Source organism: Theropithecus gelada, chromosome 19, assembly GCF_003255815.1.
Source record: "Theropithecus gelada isolate Dixy chromosome 19, Tgel_1.0, whole genome shotgun sequence".
Taxonomy (NCBI): domain Eukaryota; kingdom Metazoa; phylum Chordata; class Mammalia; order Primates; family Cercopithecidae; genus Theropithecus; species Theropithecus gelada.
In genome coordinates this window covers 42,245,931-42,261,928 of record NC_037687.1, presented here as the reverse complement: position 1 = coordinate 42,261,928, position 15,998 = coordinate 42,245,931, and the positions used below count along the sequence as shown (strand labels likewise).

Genomic DNA, 15,998 nt, shown 5'->3' with positions numbered 1-15,998 from the left:
TGTAATCCCAGCATTTTGGGAGACCGAGGCGGGCAAATCATGAGGTTAAGGTCAAGAGATCGAGACCATCCTGGCCAACATGGTGAAACCCTGTCTCTACTAAAAATACAAAAAATTAGCTGGTCATGGTGCTGCACGCCTGTAGTCCCAGCTACGCGGGAGGCTGAGGCAGAAGGATTGCTTGAACCTGGGAGGCAGAGGTTGCAGTGAGCCAAGATTGCGCCACTGTACTCCAGCCTGGCCACAGAGCGAGACTCCATCTCAAAAAACAAACAAAACAAAACAAAAAAAAAAAAAAGAAAGAAAGGAAAAAGAAAAAGAATAGAGTGAAGTGGGTGCTTTATATAGTCTAGAAACAGAACAAAAAATACATCGAGTAAAGTTTTTAGGTGAGTTTAGGTGAGCCAGCTGTAGCTTAGCTGAAATAATGCAGGGGCCTAGCCCTCCCTTAGCTCTCTTTATTAGGAATCTCATATTTGTGGACATAATTATATTTATTAACCATCATCCTTCTTTCCTACTGAAGTCCTCATATATGTAAAAGTCACCCACTTTCCACAAATATTTCCTCCCTGCTCATTATATGCCAGACTGTGCTGAGAGCTGGAGATGAAGCAGGGAAGAAGAATGAGTATCTGGCCCCCCTCTTTTCCTTTCTCCGCCATCGTGGTGTGTTCTTGCCTCCACTTCTCGCCATGTCTTCTCACAAGACTTTCAGGATTAAGCGATTCCTGGCCAAGAAACAAAAGCAAAATCGTCCCATTCCCCAGTGGATTCGGATGAAAACTGGAAATAAAATAAGGTACAACTCCAAAAGGAGACACTGGAGAAGAACCAAGCTGGGTCTATAAGGAATTGCACATGAGATGGCACATATATTTGTGCTGTCTGAAGGTCACGATCACATTACCATATCAAACTGAAAATGTCACCACTCTCTGGAGAGTTCGACGTATTTTCCTCTCTGAATCTATTATGAATGCGTTGGTTGGCTGGGTTCAGTAATAAATATGTGAGGCCTTTCATTTCAAAAAAAAAAAAAAAATGAGTATCTGTCTGGATGGGGTTTACTGTCTAGCATAGAAGGCAGACACTGAACAAGTTCATATAGATATCCAATTATGACAAGATGTCGGGCTAAAATAACCTGAAAGCCTCACACCTACAAAATCCAAGAAATTCTGGATAAAATAACAAGTACCTAAGCTTCAGGAGCCAGAAACTAGGGAAGTAGAGGGTAACCCACAGCAACAAGTGCTGACTCCTGTTGTTCTGGTCCTGAGAAAGTGTAGTTATCAGAGCCCATAAAGACCATAAATATCAATGACCATAATGGCTAGTGGCTTGGATAGTATTGCCCTGGTAAAGAGAAGACCCAGGCCTCAGGCCAATGATAGGGAGTTGGAGTTAAAACCCTTCCACGAAGCAGTGGAACACTTGACAAAAACAAACCTTGGAGAGAAAGACTTCTACAGACAGAGCTGACTCATGACCAGCTTCCTGAAAGCTTACACATCTTTAAACTTTTATCCAGGCATTCCCCAAATTCACAGGGATACCTATCGCGTTCTCCAAAAGATTCTCTGACATGTCCCTCACTTGGACTGACAAGGGAGAAAAGCAAGAGGGAAGGAGAAACACCACAGAGCATATCAACAATTCTCCCCTGCGAAATCATCGTTTTAATTATGTACCCAACAGGAAAATAAGAGTCACACATACACACAAAAAAAATCCTTCCCAATCTTTTAGCATGCTCTTCATATGTTATCAAACACCTACTGATCTCAAATAAAACTCCCAGAACACAAAAAGTCACATTTAACATTCTGTTATATATATATATTAAAAATGTTAAGGAAACCACCATAAATAAAAATAAAAATAAAAATAGGTGGCTCATGCCTGTAATCCCAGCACTTTGGGAGGCCGAGTTAGGTAGATCACCTGAGGTCAGGAGTTCAACACCAGCCTGGCCAACAGAGCGAAACCCCATCTCTACTAAAAATACAAAACTTAGCCAGGTGTGGTAGCACGCACCTGTAGTCCCAGCTACTCGGGAGGTTGAGTCAGGAGAATCATGTTGAACCCAGGAGGTGGAGGTTGCAGTGGGCCGAGATTGCTCCAATGCACTCCAGCCTGGGTGACACAGCGAGACTCCATCTCAAAAACAGAAGAGAGAGAAAGAAAGAAAGAAAGAAAAAAAAACAAATAGAATGCATGATTTTACCAGTTGAGGAAAAGGGACACAAAATAAAGAAAACATTAGAAAACATTAACCAATTCAATATTAGAAATAAGAAGGAAAAATGAGGTATGATATATAGAAATGAGGGGATAGAAACAAATCTTTCATTATCATAATAAACATAAACTCATCAGATAAAAGAGAGACCAAATTGAATATTTAAATGAATTAAGTGTGTGCTGTTTATAAGAGAAAAATCTAAAATGTAAGACATAGAAACTTTATAGCATCATGGGCTTCTGTTCCTTAAAATGATCTGAAAGCAATAAGGAGAATGAAAAAAATCGCAAGCTCAACATTCAGCAAAACCTAGATAAGTGTAATCTGTAGACAACAAATTACATGTAAGAGTTGGGAAAAGCAGCTCAAATGAGGAACAACTATAGGGAGGAAGTGGAGACAAGAAACTATGGAAGAAATTTGAGCAGAAAGAAAGATAAACAGAAGCAGATATAAGAAAACACCTGTGGTGGCTCATGCCTGTAATCCCAGCACTTTGGGAGGCCGAGGGATGACAGGGTCAGGAGATCAAGACCATCCTGGCCAACATGGTGAAACGTCATCTCTACTAAAAATACAAAAATTAGCTGGGTGTGGCAGCATGTGCCTGTAGTCCCAGCTATTTGAGAGACTGAGGCAGGAAAATTGCTTGAACCCCGGAGGCGGAGGTTGCAGTGAGCCGAGATGGTGCCACTGCACTCCAGCCTGGGCGACAGAGCAAGACTTCATCTCAAAAAGAAAAAAAAAAAAAAAAAAGAAAGAAAGAAAGAAAGAAAAGAAAAGAAAAAGAAAACATCTGGAAAATTAAATTTCCTAAAGGTGAGGAGTCCACCATCAGGTAAGGATCTATGCCTCTTCTTTGCAACTACACTGTAAGAAACTGGAAAGCAAAAACAGAGGAGACAGAGTTGATCAGTCTCCTACAGAAGACATATATGAGGCAGAAAGAACCTCTTAAACAAGAAAAACTCATGCTGGAAAACCCAACTTACACAATATTCTGCAAGAAAAAAGGGACTAGCCACATTAACCCAAAACTACAAAACGAACTATGAAGGAAAGCATAACAAAATAAACTAACATATGAAGAGCTTTCACTGGAAAACTGCCTCAACAGATCAGATAAAAATTATAAGCAGGCCAGGTGTGGTGGCTCTTGCTTGTAATCTCAGCACTTCAGGAGGCTGAGGTGAGAAGATTGCTTGAGCCCAGGAGTTCAAGACCAGCCTGGGCAACATAGCGAGACCCCGTCTCTACAAAAAATAAAAAATTCAACAGGAGTGGTGGCACACTACTGTAGTCTCAGCTACTCAGGAGGTTGAGGTGGGAAGATTGCTTGAGTCTTGGAGGTTGAGGCTGCAGTGAGCTATGATCTCACCACTGCACTCCAGCCTGGACAACAGAGTGAGACACTGTCTCAAAAACAAAAAAATTATAACCAAATATTTTGCCATGAATGAAAAAAACTTGATGCAATTGCCTCTATGATGGAAGACCACAAAGCAAAAATACAAAAATCCAGGGAAGAGATGCTGAAAGAACAGGGTAAGAACAAATGGAGAGCAGGCAGAAATCGAAGAAAAATCAAGTATCACAAGCATAAGGACAAAAGTTGAAAGAACACAAGGGAGAAAAACTCATTGAAGAACCTAGAGGCTAAAAATGGGAGAAGCAGGCCAGGCGTGGTGGCTGACACCTATAATCCTAGCACTTTGGGAGGCCGAAGCAAGAGGATCACTTCAGTTCAGGAGTTCGAGACCAGCCTGGTCAGCATGGAGAAACCCTGTCTCTACTAAGAAACACAAATATTAGCTGGGTGTGGTGGTGTGTGCCTGTAATCTCAGCTACTTGGGAGGCTGAGGCAGGAGAACAGCCTGAACCCAGGAGGCAGAGGTTGCAGTGAGCCGAGATGGGACCACTGCACTCCAACCTGGGAGACAGAACAAGATTCAGTCTCAAAATGAAAAAGCTAACAAACAAAAAAAAAACCAAAAAAACAGAAAGAATTACTTAGAAAATAAGTAGTTTCAACAAATGTTGCTAGGACAACTGAATATCTACATGCAACATAATGAATTTGCACTTCTACCTCAAACCATTAAAAAAATTAGCACAGGCCGGGCACGGTGGCTCACGCCTGTAATCCCAGCACTTTGGGAGGCCAAGGTGGGTGGATCACAAGGTCAGGAGATCAAGACCATCCTGGCTAACACAGTGAAACCCCGTCTGTACTAAAAATGCAAAAAATTAGCCGGGCGTGGCGGCGGGCGCCTGTAGTCCCAGCTACTCGGGAGGCTGAGGCAGGAGAATGGCGTGAACCCAGGAGGCGGAGCTTGCAGTGAGCCAAGATCACGCCACTGCACTCCAGCCTGGGCGACTGAGCGAGACTCCATCTAAAAAAAAAAAAAAAAAAAAAAATTAGCACAAAATAGATCAAATACTTAAATATAAGAACTAAACCAAAAATCTTTGTCACTTTGGACTAGACAACAGTTTCGTAGACATGACAGACCATAAGCAACTAAAAAAAAACTGGACTTCATCGAAATTAAAAACTTTTGTGCACTAAAGGACACTATTTAAAAAACTAAAAGATTTCATACAGGTCCAAGATTTGCTAAAAAAAGGGGAAAAAAAAGAAAGAAAAAGTGAAAAGACAACCCACAGAATGACAGAAAATATTTGCAAATCATGTATCTAATACGGGCCTAGTATCCTGAATATATAAAGAACTATTACAACTGAACTATAAAAAGGCAAATAACCCAATTAAAAATTGGACAAAGGATTTGAATAGAAATTACTACAAATAAGATATATACAGGCTGGGTGAGGTGGCTCATGCCTGTAATCCCAGCACTTTAGAAGGCCAAGGCAGGCAGATCACCTGAGGTCAGGAGTTCGAGATCAGCCTGGTCAACATGGCAAAACCCTGTCTCTACTAAAAATACAAAAATGAGCCAGGCGTGGTGGTGGTGCCTGTACTCCCAGCTTCTCAGGAGGCTGAGGCAGGAGAATCCCTTGAACCTGGGAGACGGAGGTTGCAGTGATACATACATATGTGTGTGTGTGTGTGTGTGTGTGTGTACAAATGGCTAAGAGCCACATGAAAACATGCTCAACATCATTGGTTATTAGGGAAATGCAAATCAAAACCTCAATGAGATACTTCACATCTACCAAGATGGTTTTAATTTTTTTAATGGAAAATAACAAGTGTTGGCAAGGAAATGGAGAAATTGGGACCCTCCAACTTTGCTTATTGGGATGTCAGATGGTGCAGTGGCTGTGGAAAACAGTGTAGTCAATTTTAATTTAATGTTGTCTTGATATCAATTTTAAATATAAGTTTAACTTTCTCATACAAGAAACAGGAATCAGTCACCCTTGACACAGTTTTCAGTTCCATACCATACCCAAAGGACTCAGGACGGTGGCCAGAGATAAGAACTTAGAGGCATCTCTCCCACCTAGAAGACTGGGCTCCTTGCTTTTCCACAGCTTCCTTTAAAAGAATTTGTTGGCTGGGAGAAATGACTCACACCTGTAATCCCAGCACGTTGGGAGGCCAAGGTGGGTAGATCATTTGAGGTCAGGAGTTTGAGACCAACCTGGCCAACATGGTGAAACCCTGTCTCTACTAAAAATACAAAAAATTAGCTGGGCATGGTGACAGGCACCTGTAATCCCAGCTACTTGGGAAGCTGAGGCAGGAGAATCTCTTGAACCCAGGAGGCAGAGGTTGCAGTGAGCCAAGATTGTGCCACTGTGCTCCAGCCTGGGCGACAAAGTGAGACTCTGTCTCAAAAGAATAAATAAAATAAAACGAAATAAAATAAAATATTACAAAAAGAATTTGCCTATGGGTCAGGCATGATGGCTCATGCCGGTAATCCCAGCACTTTGGGAGGCCAAGGTCAGTGGATCACTTGAGGTCAGGAGTTCACGACCAGCCTGGCCAACATGGCGAAACCCCAGCTCTACTAAAAATACAAAAATTAGCCAGGCGTGTTGGTGCACGCCTGTAGTCTCAGCTACTTGGGAGACTAAGGCAGGAGAATTGCTTGAACCCGGGAGACAGAGGTTGCAGTGAGCTGGGATCAGACAGAACAAAACTCCATCTCTAAATAAATAAATAAATAAGCCTGTGAACTCAAAGTGATCCACACCCTGTCCCCTTATATATACTGTCAGTTTCGTCTCTCTTTCTCTCTGGCCACCTGACTCTTCATTCCTGCCTTGCATGTTTCGTGACAGGGGACTGCCCTCCAGACTCATTGTACCTTCCCTGCCCAGGATCTGTAAGTAAAAAAATCTTTGAAGCTATTTTCTGTTGTGGTAGTGTGTTGGATTTGCACCTTCCATCTAAAACACTAGGGGCTGCCTCAGGCTGGATTTCCCCAAGGATGCGAGAGGGAACATAACGCTGGGCTCCTGGTGCCAGAGCTAGGGCATGGGTCAGACAAGAGCCACAAGGACATCTGCCAGTATAAACAAGTTTCCAGCACAAAGTTTCCCCTGGTCGTGTGTGAGACAACTGAGAGTCAGAATGTCTGCTAGGTAAAAGAAGTATTCTAGGCCAGGTGTGGTGGCTCACACCTGTAATTCCAGCACTTTGGGAGACCGAGGCGGGAGGATCTCATGAGTCTGGGAGTTTGAGACCAGCCTAGGCAACATAGTGAGACATCATCTCAAAAAAAAAAAAAAAAGTATTCTGTGAAAGACACACGGTAAATACCCATATCCAGCTCCCCTTCATTTCCCATTAGGTTTAGGATTGCTAGTTGCTCTGGTGCTGGAACCCCATTTTTTTTTTTTTTTTGAGATAGAGTCTTGCTCCGTTGCCCAGGCTGGAGTGCGGTGGCACTATCTCGACTCACTGCAACCCCTGCCTCCCAGGTTCTCCTGGCTCAGCCTCCAGAGTAGCTGGGACTATAGGGGTGTGCCATCACGTCCGGCTAATTTTTGAATTTTTAGTAGAGACGGGGTTTCACCATGTTGGCCAGGCTGGTCTCAAACTCTTGACCTCAAGTGATCTGACCACCTCAGTCTCCCAAAATGCTGGGATTATAGGTGTGAGCCACCTTGATTTTTTATCATTAAGTTAAACAGATATTAGATTACTCTGTAAAACTGCTATAAAAGTTCCTAAATGCTTACTCTGAATTTCCGTACTTGTCTTGTCGGGGACAAGGACAAACAGCTCCCGGCTGACACCAGTGTGCGAATGGAGGACCTTCTTTGAGATTCCTATCCCTAGCTGAACAATTCCAACCCTTTCTTTTCCACCTAGCAAGAGTCACTACCTCTTTTTCTTCCTTTATCTCACTAAATTTCTACCATAAGTAAAGCTTATTTATTTTATTTTATTTTTTTACATGGATTCTCACTCTGTCACCCAGGCTGGAGTGCAATGGCACAGTCTTGGCTCACTGCAACCTCTGCCTCCTGGGTTCAAGCAATTCTGCCTCGGCTTCCTGAGTAGCTAGGATTACAGGTGTGCACCACTATGGCTGGCTAATTTTTGTATTTTTAGTAGAGACAGGGTTTCACCATGTTGGCCAGGCTGGTCTGGAACTCCCGACCTCAGGTGATCTGCCTGCCTCGGCCTCCCAAAGTGCTGGGATTACAGCCATGAGCCACCACACCCAGCCTACCATAAGTAAAGTTTAAACTTTCCAAAATCCTGCATACAACTCTCAAGTACATGCAAGGGAAGACCAAGTGGCCACTGCAAAGAAGGATTTTTTTTAAATGAGAAAATTAAATGTATTTAAAAGTCAAGGGGAAGAAGCCACTAAGAAGGAAGAGTGAAAGTACAGGAAAGAGAGAGTGGGCTGCTACAGCAAGCTGATGTGTGAAGAGAAATAAGAGTTAGATCCTACAATCTCAGAGCCCTCCCAAAGTCTCCTCTGGTAATTTACAACTAGGAGCTCTAACTGGGAAAATGGGGGTTTCCTGACACTTCTAAATCTTAGACTAAGACTTCATTCCATTAAGTTTTTGGTGAGAGTCAGATATTTCACTCAACCCTTCTTGACCTCAGGGAGAAATTCCCTTTTCTTTTTCCCTACTAAAGTGTTTAGAAAAAGAAAGTGAGGCTGGGTGCAGTGGCACATGCCTATAATCCCAGCACTTTTGGAGGCCAAGGTGGATGAATCACCTGAGGTCAGGAGTTCATGACCAGCCTGGCCAACATGGCGAAACCCTATCTCTTCTATAAGTACAAAAATTAGCACACACCTGTAATCCCAGCTATTTGAGAGCCTGAGGCAGGAGAATCGCTTGAACTTGGGAGGCAGAGGTTGCTGTGAGCCGAGATCGCGCCACTGCACTCCAGCCTGGGCAACAGTGAGACTTTGTCTGAAAAAAAAAAAAGAAAAGAAAGTGAGATAATGAAACTAAAAATGTGTTATAATTTTAAAATGCAGTAGTAATGCAGGGTGCCATTACATATGAGAGAAGTGAGGGGCGTGCTAAAATCAGGGGAGAATAAGAGAGATGGAACAGAAACTTTAGAGCAAATAGACTTACATTTAAAAAGCTAGGTTCTCCCCTTCAACTTTTTTTTCTCTGGACTTCTCAGATTGAACAAAGTTTTATCTCCTCTATGGCAGACGTCTTAATGAGCTCAGTGGGACCAATGCCACTCAATATACATTCGCCCCATGGGGAAAACCTGTTACTAACATCATACAAACATCATAGGCTTCCCCACTGAATCTTCCATTGCCTCCTGGCTCACACACAGAGGATTACATGCCCCTAGTTCTACAAGAGACAGACTCCAGCTACAATTTCCCCTAGAAAGAGTGTCACTGGCTCCAACATCATAATGCCTCGGACTCCCCCAGCCCCTCCCCCATATGTCCAGTGAAAGCAGCAACATGAACAGCATGAAAATCCCCACATGAATGTGCCAAGAGCTGAGAGGTAGGAGAAATCTGGTCGTTTGTGATAGTGGAAAGGGGTCACTACATTGCGGTGGGATGGTGAGATTTAAACTGTCCTTTTATGACAGAGTGATTTTCTGAGGGCTGACCATTTGAGATCCCACAGCCGGATGAGTAGAGACACTAATATATTGTGAGGGAGGGCAGGGAGTGTGACCTTTTTATCTAAATAAACTTTATTGTGTGCTTACATGTACCAGACACTGCTCTAGAAATGTTCATGTATTGTCTCCAAACAATGCCTTAAAGCAGGGCTGCCAGATAAAATACAGTTAAATTTGAACTTGATGCCCGGTTACATTTGAATTTCAGTTGAACAATATTTGGGAGATACATGCTTTAAAAAAATCTGTTTTCTTTTTTTTTTTTTTTTTTTTTGGAGATGGAGTTTCACTTTTGTTGCCCAGGCTGGAGTGCAATGGTGTAATCTCAGCTCATTGCAACCTCTGCCTCCCTGGTTCAGACAATTCTCCTGCCTCAGCCTCCCAAGTAGCTGGGATTACAGGCGCCGGCCACCACACCCAGCTAATTTTTGTATTTTTAGTAAAGACGGGGTTTCTCCATGTTGGTCGGGCTGGTCTCGAACTCTCGACCTCAGGTGATCCACCCGCCTTGGCCTCCCAAAGTACTGGGATCACAGGCGGGAGCCACAGCGCCCGGCCCTTGTTTTCTCTTTTAACTGACATCCAAACTTAATTGGGTGTCCTCCATTTTTATTTGCTAAATAAAATGTGGCAACACTACTTAAAGCTACTATCATCCCCCTTCCTCCAGGTGAGGAAATGCCCCACCACACAGCCAGAATGTGGCACGACCAAGAGTCAGACTCCAGACATGTTCTGAGCCATTATGCCATTGTCCTGCCTGGCCGTGCTGGGATGTGCGTGGGACGCTCTGGCCTTTGTGACAGAGGCCCTGCATCAGCGGTTTACACGCACGGCCGGCTCTTTACGGTTCTACGGGGTCCCCATGCAGCCCTTCATAAAGGCAAAGCTTGAGTTCCACCAGGCCGGAAGAAGGCATGAAACAAAAGCTATGAGAAGGATGGGCGCGGTGGCTCATGCCTGTAATCCCAGCACTTTGGGAGGCCGAGGCGGGCGGATCACCTGAGGTCAGGAGTTCAAGACCAGTCTGGCCAAAATGGCGAAACCCTGTCTCTACTACAAAAATTAGCCAGGCATGGTGGTGCGTGCCTGTCATTTCAGCTACAAAGTAGGCTGAGGCAGGAGAATCGCTTGAACTCGGGAGGCGGAGGCTGCAGTGAGCCAAGATCGCGCCACTGCACTCGAGGTGACTCTGTCTCAAAAATAAAACACACACACACACACACACACACGCCACTGCACTCGAGGCGACTGTCTCAAAAATAAAACACACACACACACACACACACACACACACACACACACACACGGAAAAAACGGCCCTGAACCTGGTGTCTTAGGGCGTTGGGCGGGAGCAGGGGCAGGTGTCTAAGCCGGACCATTGGCTCCCTTCCGCACCAGCCCCGTGCGCTACGAGAACCTCGTTGCCGCCTCGCTGAAGCTGGGAAAAGCAGCCACCGCATTTTGGCGAGAAAGCACGCGGGACCCACCGACTGCGCGTGCGTGCAAGCCAGGGCGGGCGCGCGCGCAGAGGAGGGGCTCTATCCAGGAGCCACGGCCCCCGCCACATCCCACCTCCCCGCCCAGGAGCTTCCGCGAGGCTCGCCGAGCAGCTCCTGCTCCACAGCAGCATGCCTACCTTGACGTCTCACGCGCTCTTCAGCCCTCTTTTTCTCTGGGTCTCGCGGCTCTCCCCCTCTCCGATTCCGAGTAGTGCCTTGCGCCGGGCGTTCGGAGACCGACACAGAAGGAACAGGGGGGACAGCGGCATTAAAGAGTGGTGACTCAGGAGTTCAAGACCAGCCTGGCCAACATGAAGAAACCCTGTCTCTACCAAAAATACAAAAATTCGCCAGGCATGACGGCGGACGCCTGTAATCCCACCTACTTGGGAGGCTGAGGCAGAAGAATCACTTGAACCCGGGAGGTAGAGGTTGCAGTGAGCCGAGAAGATAGCGCCACTGCACTCCAGCCTGGGCGAATGAGCAGGAAGAGCGAGACTCCGTCTCAAAAAAAAAAAAAAAAAAAGGGTGGGGTGGTGACAAGCCCCTATTACGGCCTTAGTGCGGGATTCCCCTTGGGGCGGGAGACGTCGTCCTTTCGGGTGGGGGCGCGGACTGCAAGTCCTATCAGGGAGCGACACCGGACTGCATCCGCCAGTATCCAGGGCGTAGCGCCCCCTAGGCGCTGCCTTCCTCCGTCTCTACGGGGAGTGGCGGCCGGAGGACTGGGTTTTCCCTGTGCAGCTGTGCCCCGCGTTGGGGAAATTGACTTTTCAGGTAAGATCCCTTCCAAGTTCCGTGGGTTTCGCCTTTCCCTTTAACCTGTTCCCCAGCGTCCCCTGGTAATAGCAGATGAGGGTGATGACAGGAGGACTACAGTTCCCCATCTGCCTCGTGTTGGAAGCCTCCATGGTCTTCACCTCTCCAATGTTGCCTGCAAGTAGATAGGAGCAGAGATGGTATTTGGGGAGGTGACCGAACTACGGCTCCTGACATACAACTCTCAGTGTGTCGCGTCTGTAGCTCCCTGTATTTCGTCTCTCCCTCCCCCTCAAATTTCCCAAAGAGAAAAGGTGGAGGCGACAGGTGGATGGTAGCTCTCAGGAGGTCCTGTGGGGAGAGGGAGCCTTCCCAGCAGGCGCCAGGCGGTGGCTTCCGCTCCCTAAGTAGCCAAGCTGCACCCTGGCCCGCAGGTGGCTGGAGAAAAGTGCACTGCCACCCTGCTCCCGCTTTCAAGTTATAACCATGAACCTCAAGTAGTTCTTAGTGCTCCCCCGCAGACACGCTGTTTAGGGTTTTGTTGTGTTTTTAGTCCATTCACTGCCGAACACAACTTTTCAAACCGACCGCACACTCCCGTTGCCTCCCTCTAGGCTAATAAGTGCTTCTTACTTCACTGAGAAAATCAAAGCTATCAGATGAGATTCTGTACAGACTCCCAGCACCATGCCTACCTATCTGTATCTCTGCTCATATACACTGCCTCTCCTCTCTTGCTGCAAATGAACTAACAGTGTTCTTACCTGAAGTCCATTCAGCAGTTAGGCACTAGGTTCCACCCCCTTTTATCTGTCCAGTTTTTGTTTGTTTGTTTGTTTGTTTAGACGGAGTCTTGCTCTGTCGCCCAGGCTGGAGTGCAGTGGTGCTATCTCGGCTCACTGCAACCTCCACTTCTCGGGTTCAAGTGATCCTCCCACCTCAGCCTCCCGAATAGCTGGGACTACAGGCATGTGCCACCACACCCAGCTAACTTTTGTATTTTTAGTAGAAACGTGGTTTCACTATATTGGCCAGGCTGGTCTCAAACTCCTGACCTCAAGTGATCCACATGCCTCGGCCTACCAAAGTGCTGGGATTACAGGTGTGAGCCACCGTGCCCGGCCAAAAGCCGGAGCTCTGTCCAGAAAACAACACACATAGACACACACACACACTTTAAAAAATTCCCCTACTCCCATTAACCACTGCTGCATTCCAGGCAGAACTCATAGAAAGTATTGTCTATATTTCCTGCCTCTAATGTCTCTTTTCTTGTCCTGTATTGAACCCATTCCAATTATACTTCAGCATCTATCACTACCGGAACCGTCCTTGTCAAGGTTACCAACAATCATCTTGCTAAATTTAATAGTTGACTTTCGATTGTTATTCTACCTGACCTGTTGGCAGCACTTAACACAAATAATCACCCCCTCCTCCTTAATACACTTTCTTCACTTAGTTTCGCTGACATCACGCATTCTTCGTTTTCTTTCTACCTCAGCCTCTCCTTCTCCATCTCCTGTGCTAGTTCTTCCACTGTTCTTTAACCTCTTAATATTAATGCTCCTCCGAACTCAATCTTTGTTCCTCTTCCTTATCCACACTCCCATGGTCATCTCATCCGGTCTCATGGCTTTAGGTATCTTCTCATCCGGGGTTCGTAATATGGCCTCTTGTTCCTTTTTTTTTTTTTTTTGAGACGGAGTTCTGTCACCCAGGGTGGAGTGCAGTGGTGCGATCTCAGCTCAATGCAACCTCCTCCTCCCAGGTTCAAGCAGTTCTCCTGCCTCAGCCTCCCAAGTAGCTGAGATTACAGGCGCCTGCCACCACGCCTGGCTAATTTTTGTATTTTCAGTAGAGACAGGGTTTCGCCATGTTGGCCACACTGGTCTCGCACTCCTGAGCTTCAGTGATCCGCCCGCCTCGGCCTCCCAAAGTGCTGGGATTACACGTGTGAGCCACCGCGCCTGGCCTACTTTCTGACCTCATTTTCTGTTACTCTCCCGTTCACTCAATTTGCTCCAGGTATGCTGGTGTTTTTGCTGCCAGGCACCTCATTGGTATCAATGTTTGCCACATTTATAATTCTAGCTCATACCTTTTCCCTCAACTCCATAGTCATATATCCAACTGCCCATTAGACACGTTCACTTAAACGTCTAATAGGCATCTTAATCTCAATTTGTCCAAAACTATGAGTTCCTAATCTTCCTTCTAGTATTCACTTCCTTGTTAATCTTCCCCAACTCAATTGTACCTCCAACCTTCCAACTGTTCAAGCCAAAAACCCTGAAGTCATCATTAACTCTTCCTTTTTGCTCATACCCACACCCAGTCTTATCAGTAAATGCTTGTGGCTCATCCTCCAAATAGATCCAGATCTGCCCAATATTCCTCTTTCCCCTAGATTACTGTAGCAGGCTCTTCATTCATTCCCCTGCTTCTACTCCCCTTCCCTGCACTTCTGACTACCTCACTGCAATCTATTCTCTACATAGCAATCAAGGTGCTTTTTAAAAATATAAGACTGCGACACTCCTTGGCTCGAACTCTCCCATGGTTTCCATCTCATGCAGAGTAAAAGCCAAGACCTTAAAATGGTCCCAAAGTCCCGACATAATCCGGCCCCCTGTTACTCCAGGAACACTGGCCTTTTTGCTGTTTTCCAAACCTGCCAGGTACCTTATTGCCATTGTTTTGCCATTGTAGATAAGCTTATTTATTTATTTATTGTATATATATATTTTTTGAGACGGAGTTTCGTTCTTGTTGCCCAGGCTGGAGTGCAATGGCCCGATCTCAGCTCACTCTAACCTTAGCCTCTGGGGTTCAAGCGATTCTTCTGCCTCAGCCTCCCAAGTAGCTGGGATTCCAGGCATGCGCCACCATGCCCGGCTAATCTTGTATTTTTAGTAGAGACAGGGTTTCTCCATGTTGGTCAAGTTGGTCTTGAACTCTCAACCTCGTGATCTGCCTGCCTCGGTCTCCCAAAGTGCTGGGATTACAGGCGTGAGCCACTGCGCCCAGCCATAGATAAGCTTTCGATTTGCTTGTAACCAATAAAAAAATATTTTTTAAAAAATCAGCCAGGCACAATGGCGTACACCTGTTATCCCAGCACTGAATCCAGGAGGTTGAGGTGGCAGTGAGCATGATTGACTGTGCCACTGCACTCCAGCACAGATGACAGAGCAAGACTCTGTCTCAAAAAAAAAAAAAAAAGTCTAACCTGTAAGGAGCAGGAGAAATAGAATTTTTTAAATGTATGTGGTATATATTTATCGGTATTAAAGTTTTATAATTAGCTAAAGGTTGAAGTTATTGATATGAAAGGTTCAATGGCTTTATATGCTATCTATTATATATGCCATTTATTGGAATTAAGGTTCTATAATTAGCCAAAGGTTGATAGTATTGTTTAGATCCTTGGGATCTTTTCTTTCTCTGATTAAATCTCTCAACCATTTATTTCTCTCCACCTTTCTGTTAAAATATCCAAAAGCAGGCCGAGTGTGGTGGCTCACGTCTGTAATCCCAGCACTTTGAGAGGCCGAGGCAAGTTCACTTGAGGTCAGGAGTTTGAGACCAGCCTGGCCAACATGGTGAAACTCCATCTCTACTGAAGATACAAAACTTAGATGGGTGTGGCTGGGCACGGTGGCTCACGCCTGTAATCCCAGCACTTTGGGAGGCCAAGGTGGGTGGATCACGAGGTTAGGAGTTCGAGACCAGCCTGGCCAACATAGTGAAACCCCATCTCTACTAAAAATACAAAAATTAGCCAGGCAGGATGGCAGGTGCCTGTAATCCCAGCTCCTTGGGAGGCTGAGGCAGGAGAATCACTTGAACCCACGAGGCAGAGATTGCAGTGAGCTAAGATCACGCCGCTGCACCTCTCCAAGCCTGGATGACACAGAGAGACTCCATCTTAGGAAAAAAAAAAAAAAGCATATTACAATTTCTTATTGAGTATTCAAATTTCCAACAATCTGTTTCTCCTTATGGTTTTGTCACTTTGCTATATTTTTGGCAGGATTGTTAGCTGCCTGTTTAAGATTAACATATTTCCTTCTGTTGTACTTTTTATTAGTATATTTTTCTTTGTCCTTTATTATTTTTTATGTTTTTACACATATATCATAGTTGTACATATTTGGGGGGTACGTGTGCTATTTTGATACCTGTAAATAATATGTTACTATCAAGTCAGGGTAATTGCGATACCCATCACCTCAAACATCTGTCTTTTCTCTCTCTCTCTTTCTTTCTTTCTTTCTTTCTTTCTTTCTTTCTTTCTTTCTTTCTTTCTTTCTTTCTTTCCTTTCTTTTCTTTCTTTTCCTTCCTTCCTCCCTCCTTCCCTCCTTTCTCTCTCTCTCTCTCTCTTTCTTTCTCTCTCTCTGTCTTTCTTTTCTTTCTTTTTTTTTTTTT

At 45.2% G+C, this 15,998-nt stretch overlaps 1 protein-coding gene across 1 annotated transcript; it reads left to right on the top strand.

Moving 5' to 3' along the window:
- Positions 1 to 642: 642 nt before the first annotated feature.
- LOC112612646 (60S ribosomal protein L39) lies at positions 643 to 1,045 on the top strand. The gene has a single exon (XM_025367426.1). The coding sequence runs from the start codon at positions 696 to 698 to the stop codon at positions 849 to 851; it is 156 nt and encodes a 51-aa protein (XP_025223211.1). The 5' UTR covers positions 643 to 695; the 3' UTR covers positions 852 to 1,045.
- Positions 1,046 to 15,998: the final 14,953 nt, after the last annotated feature.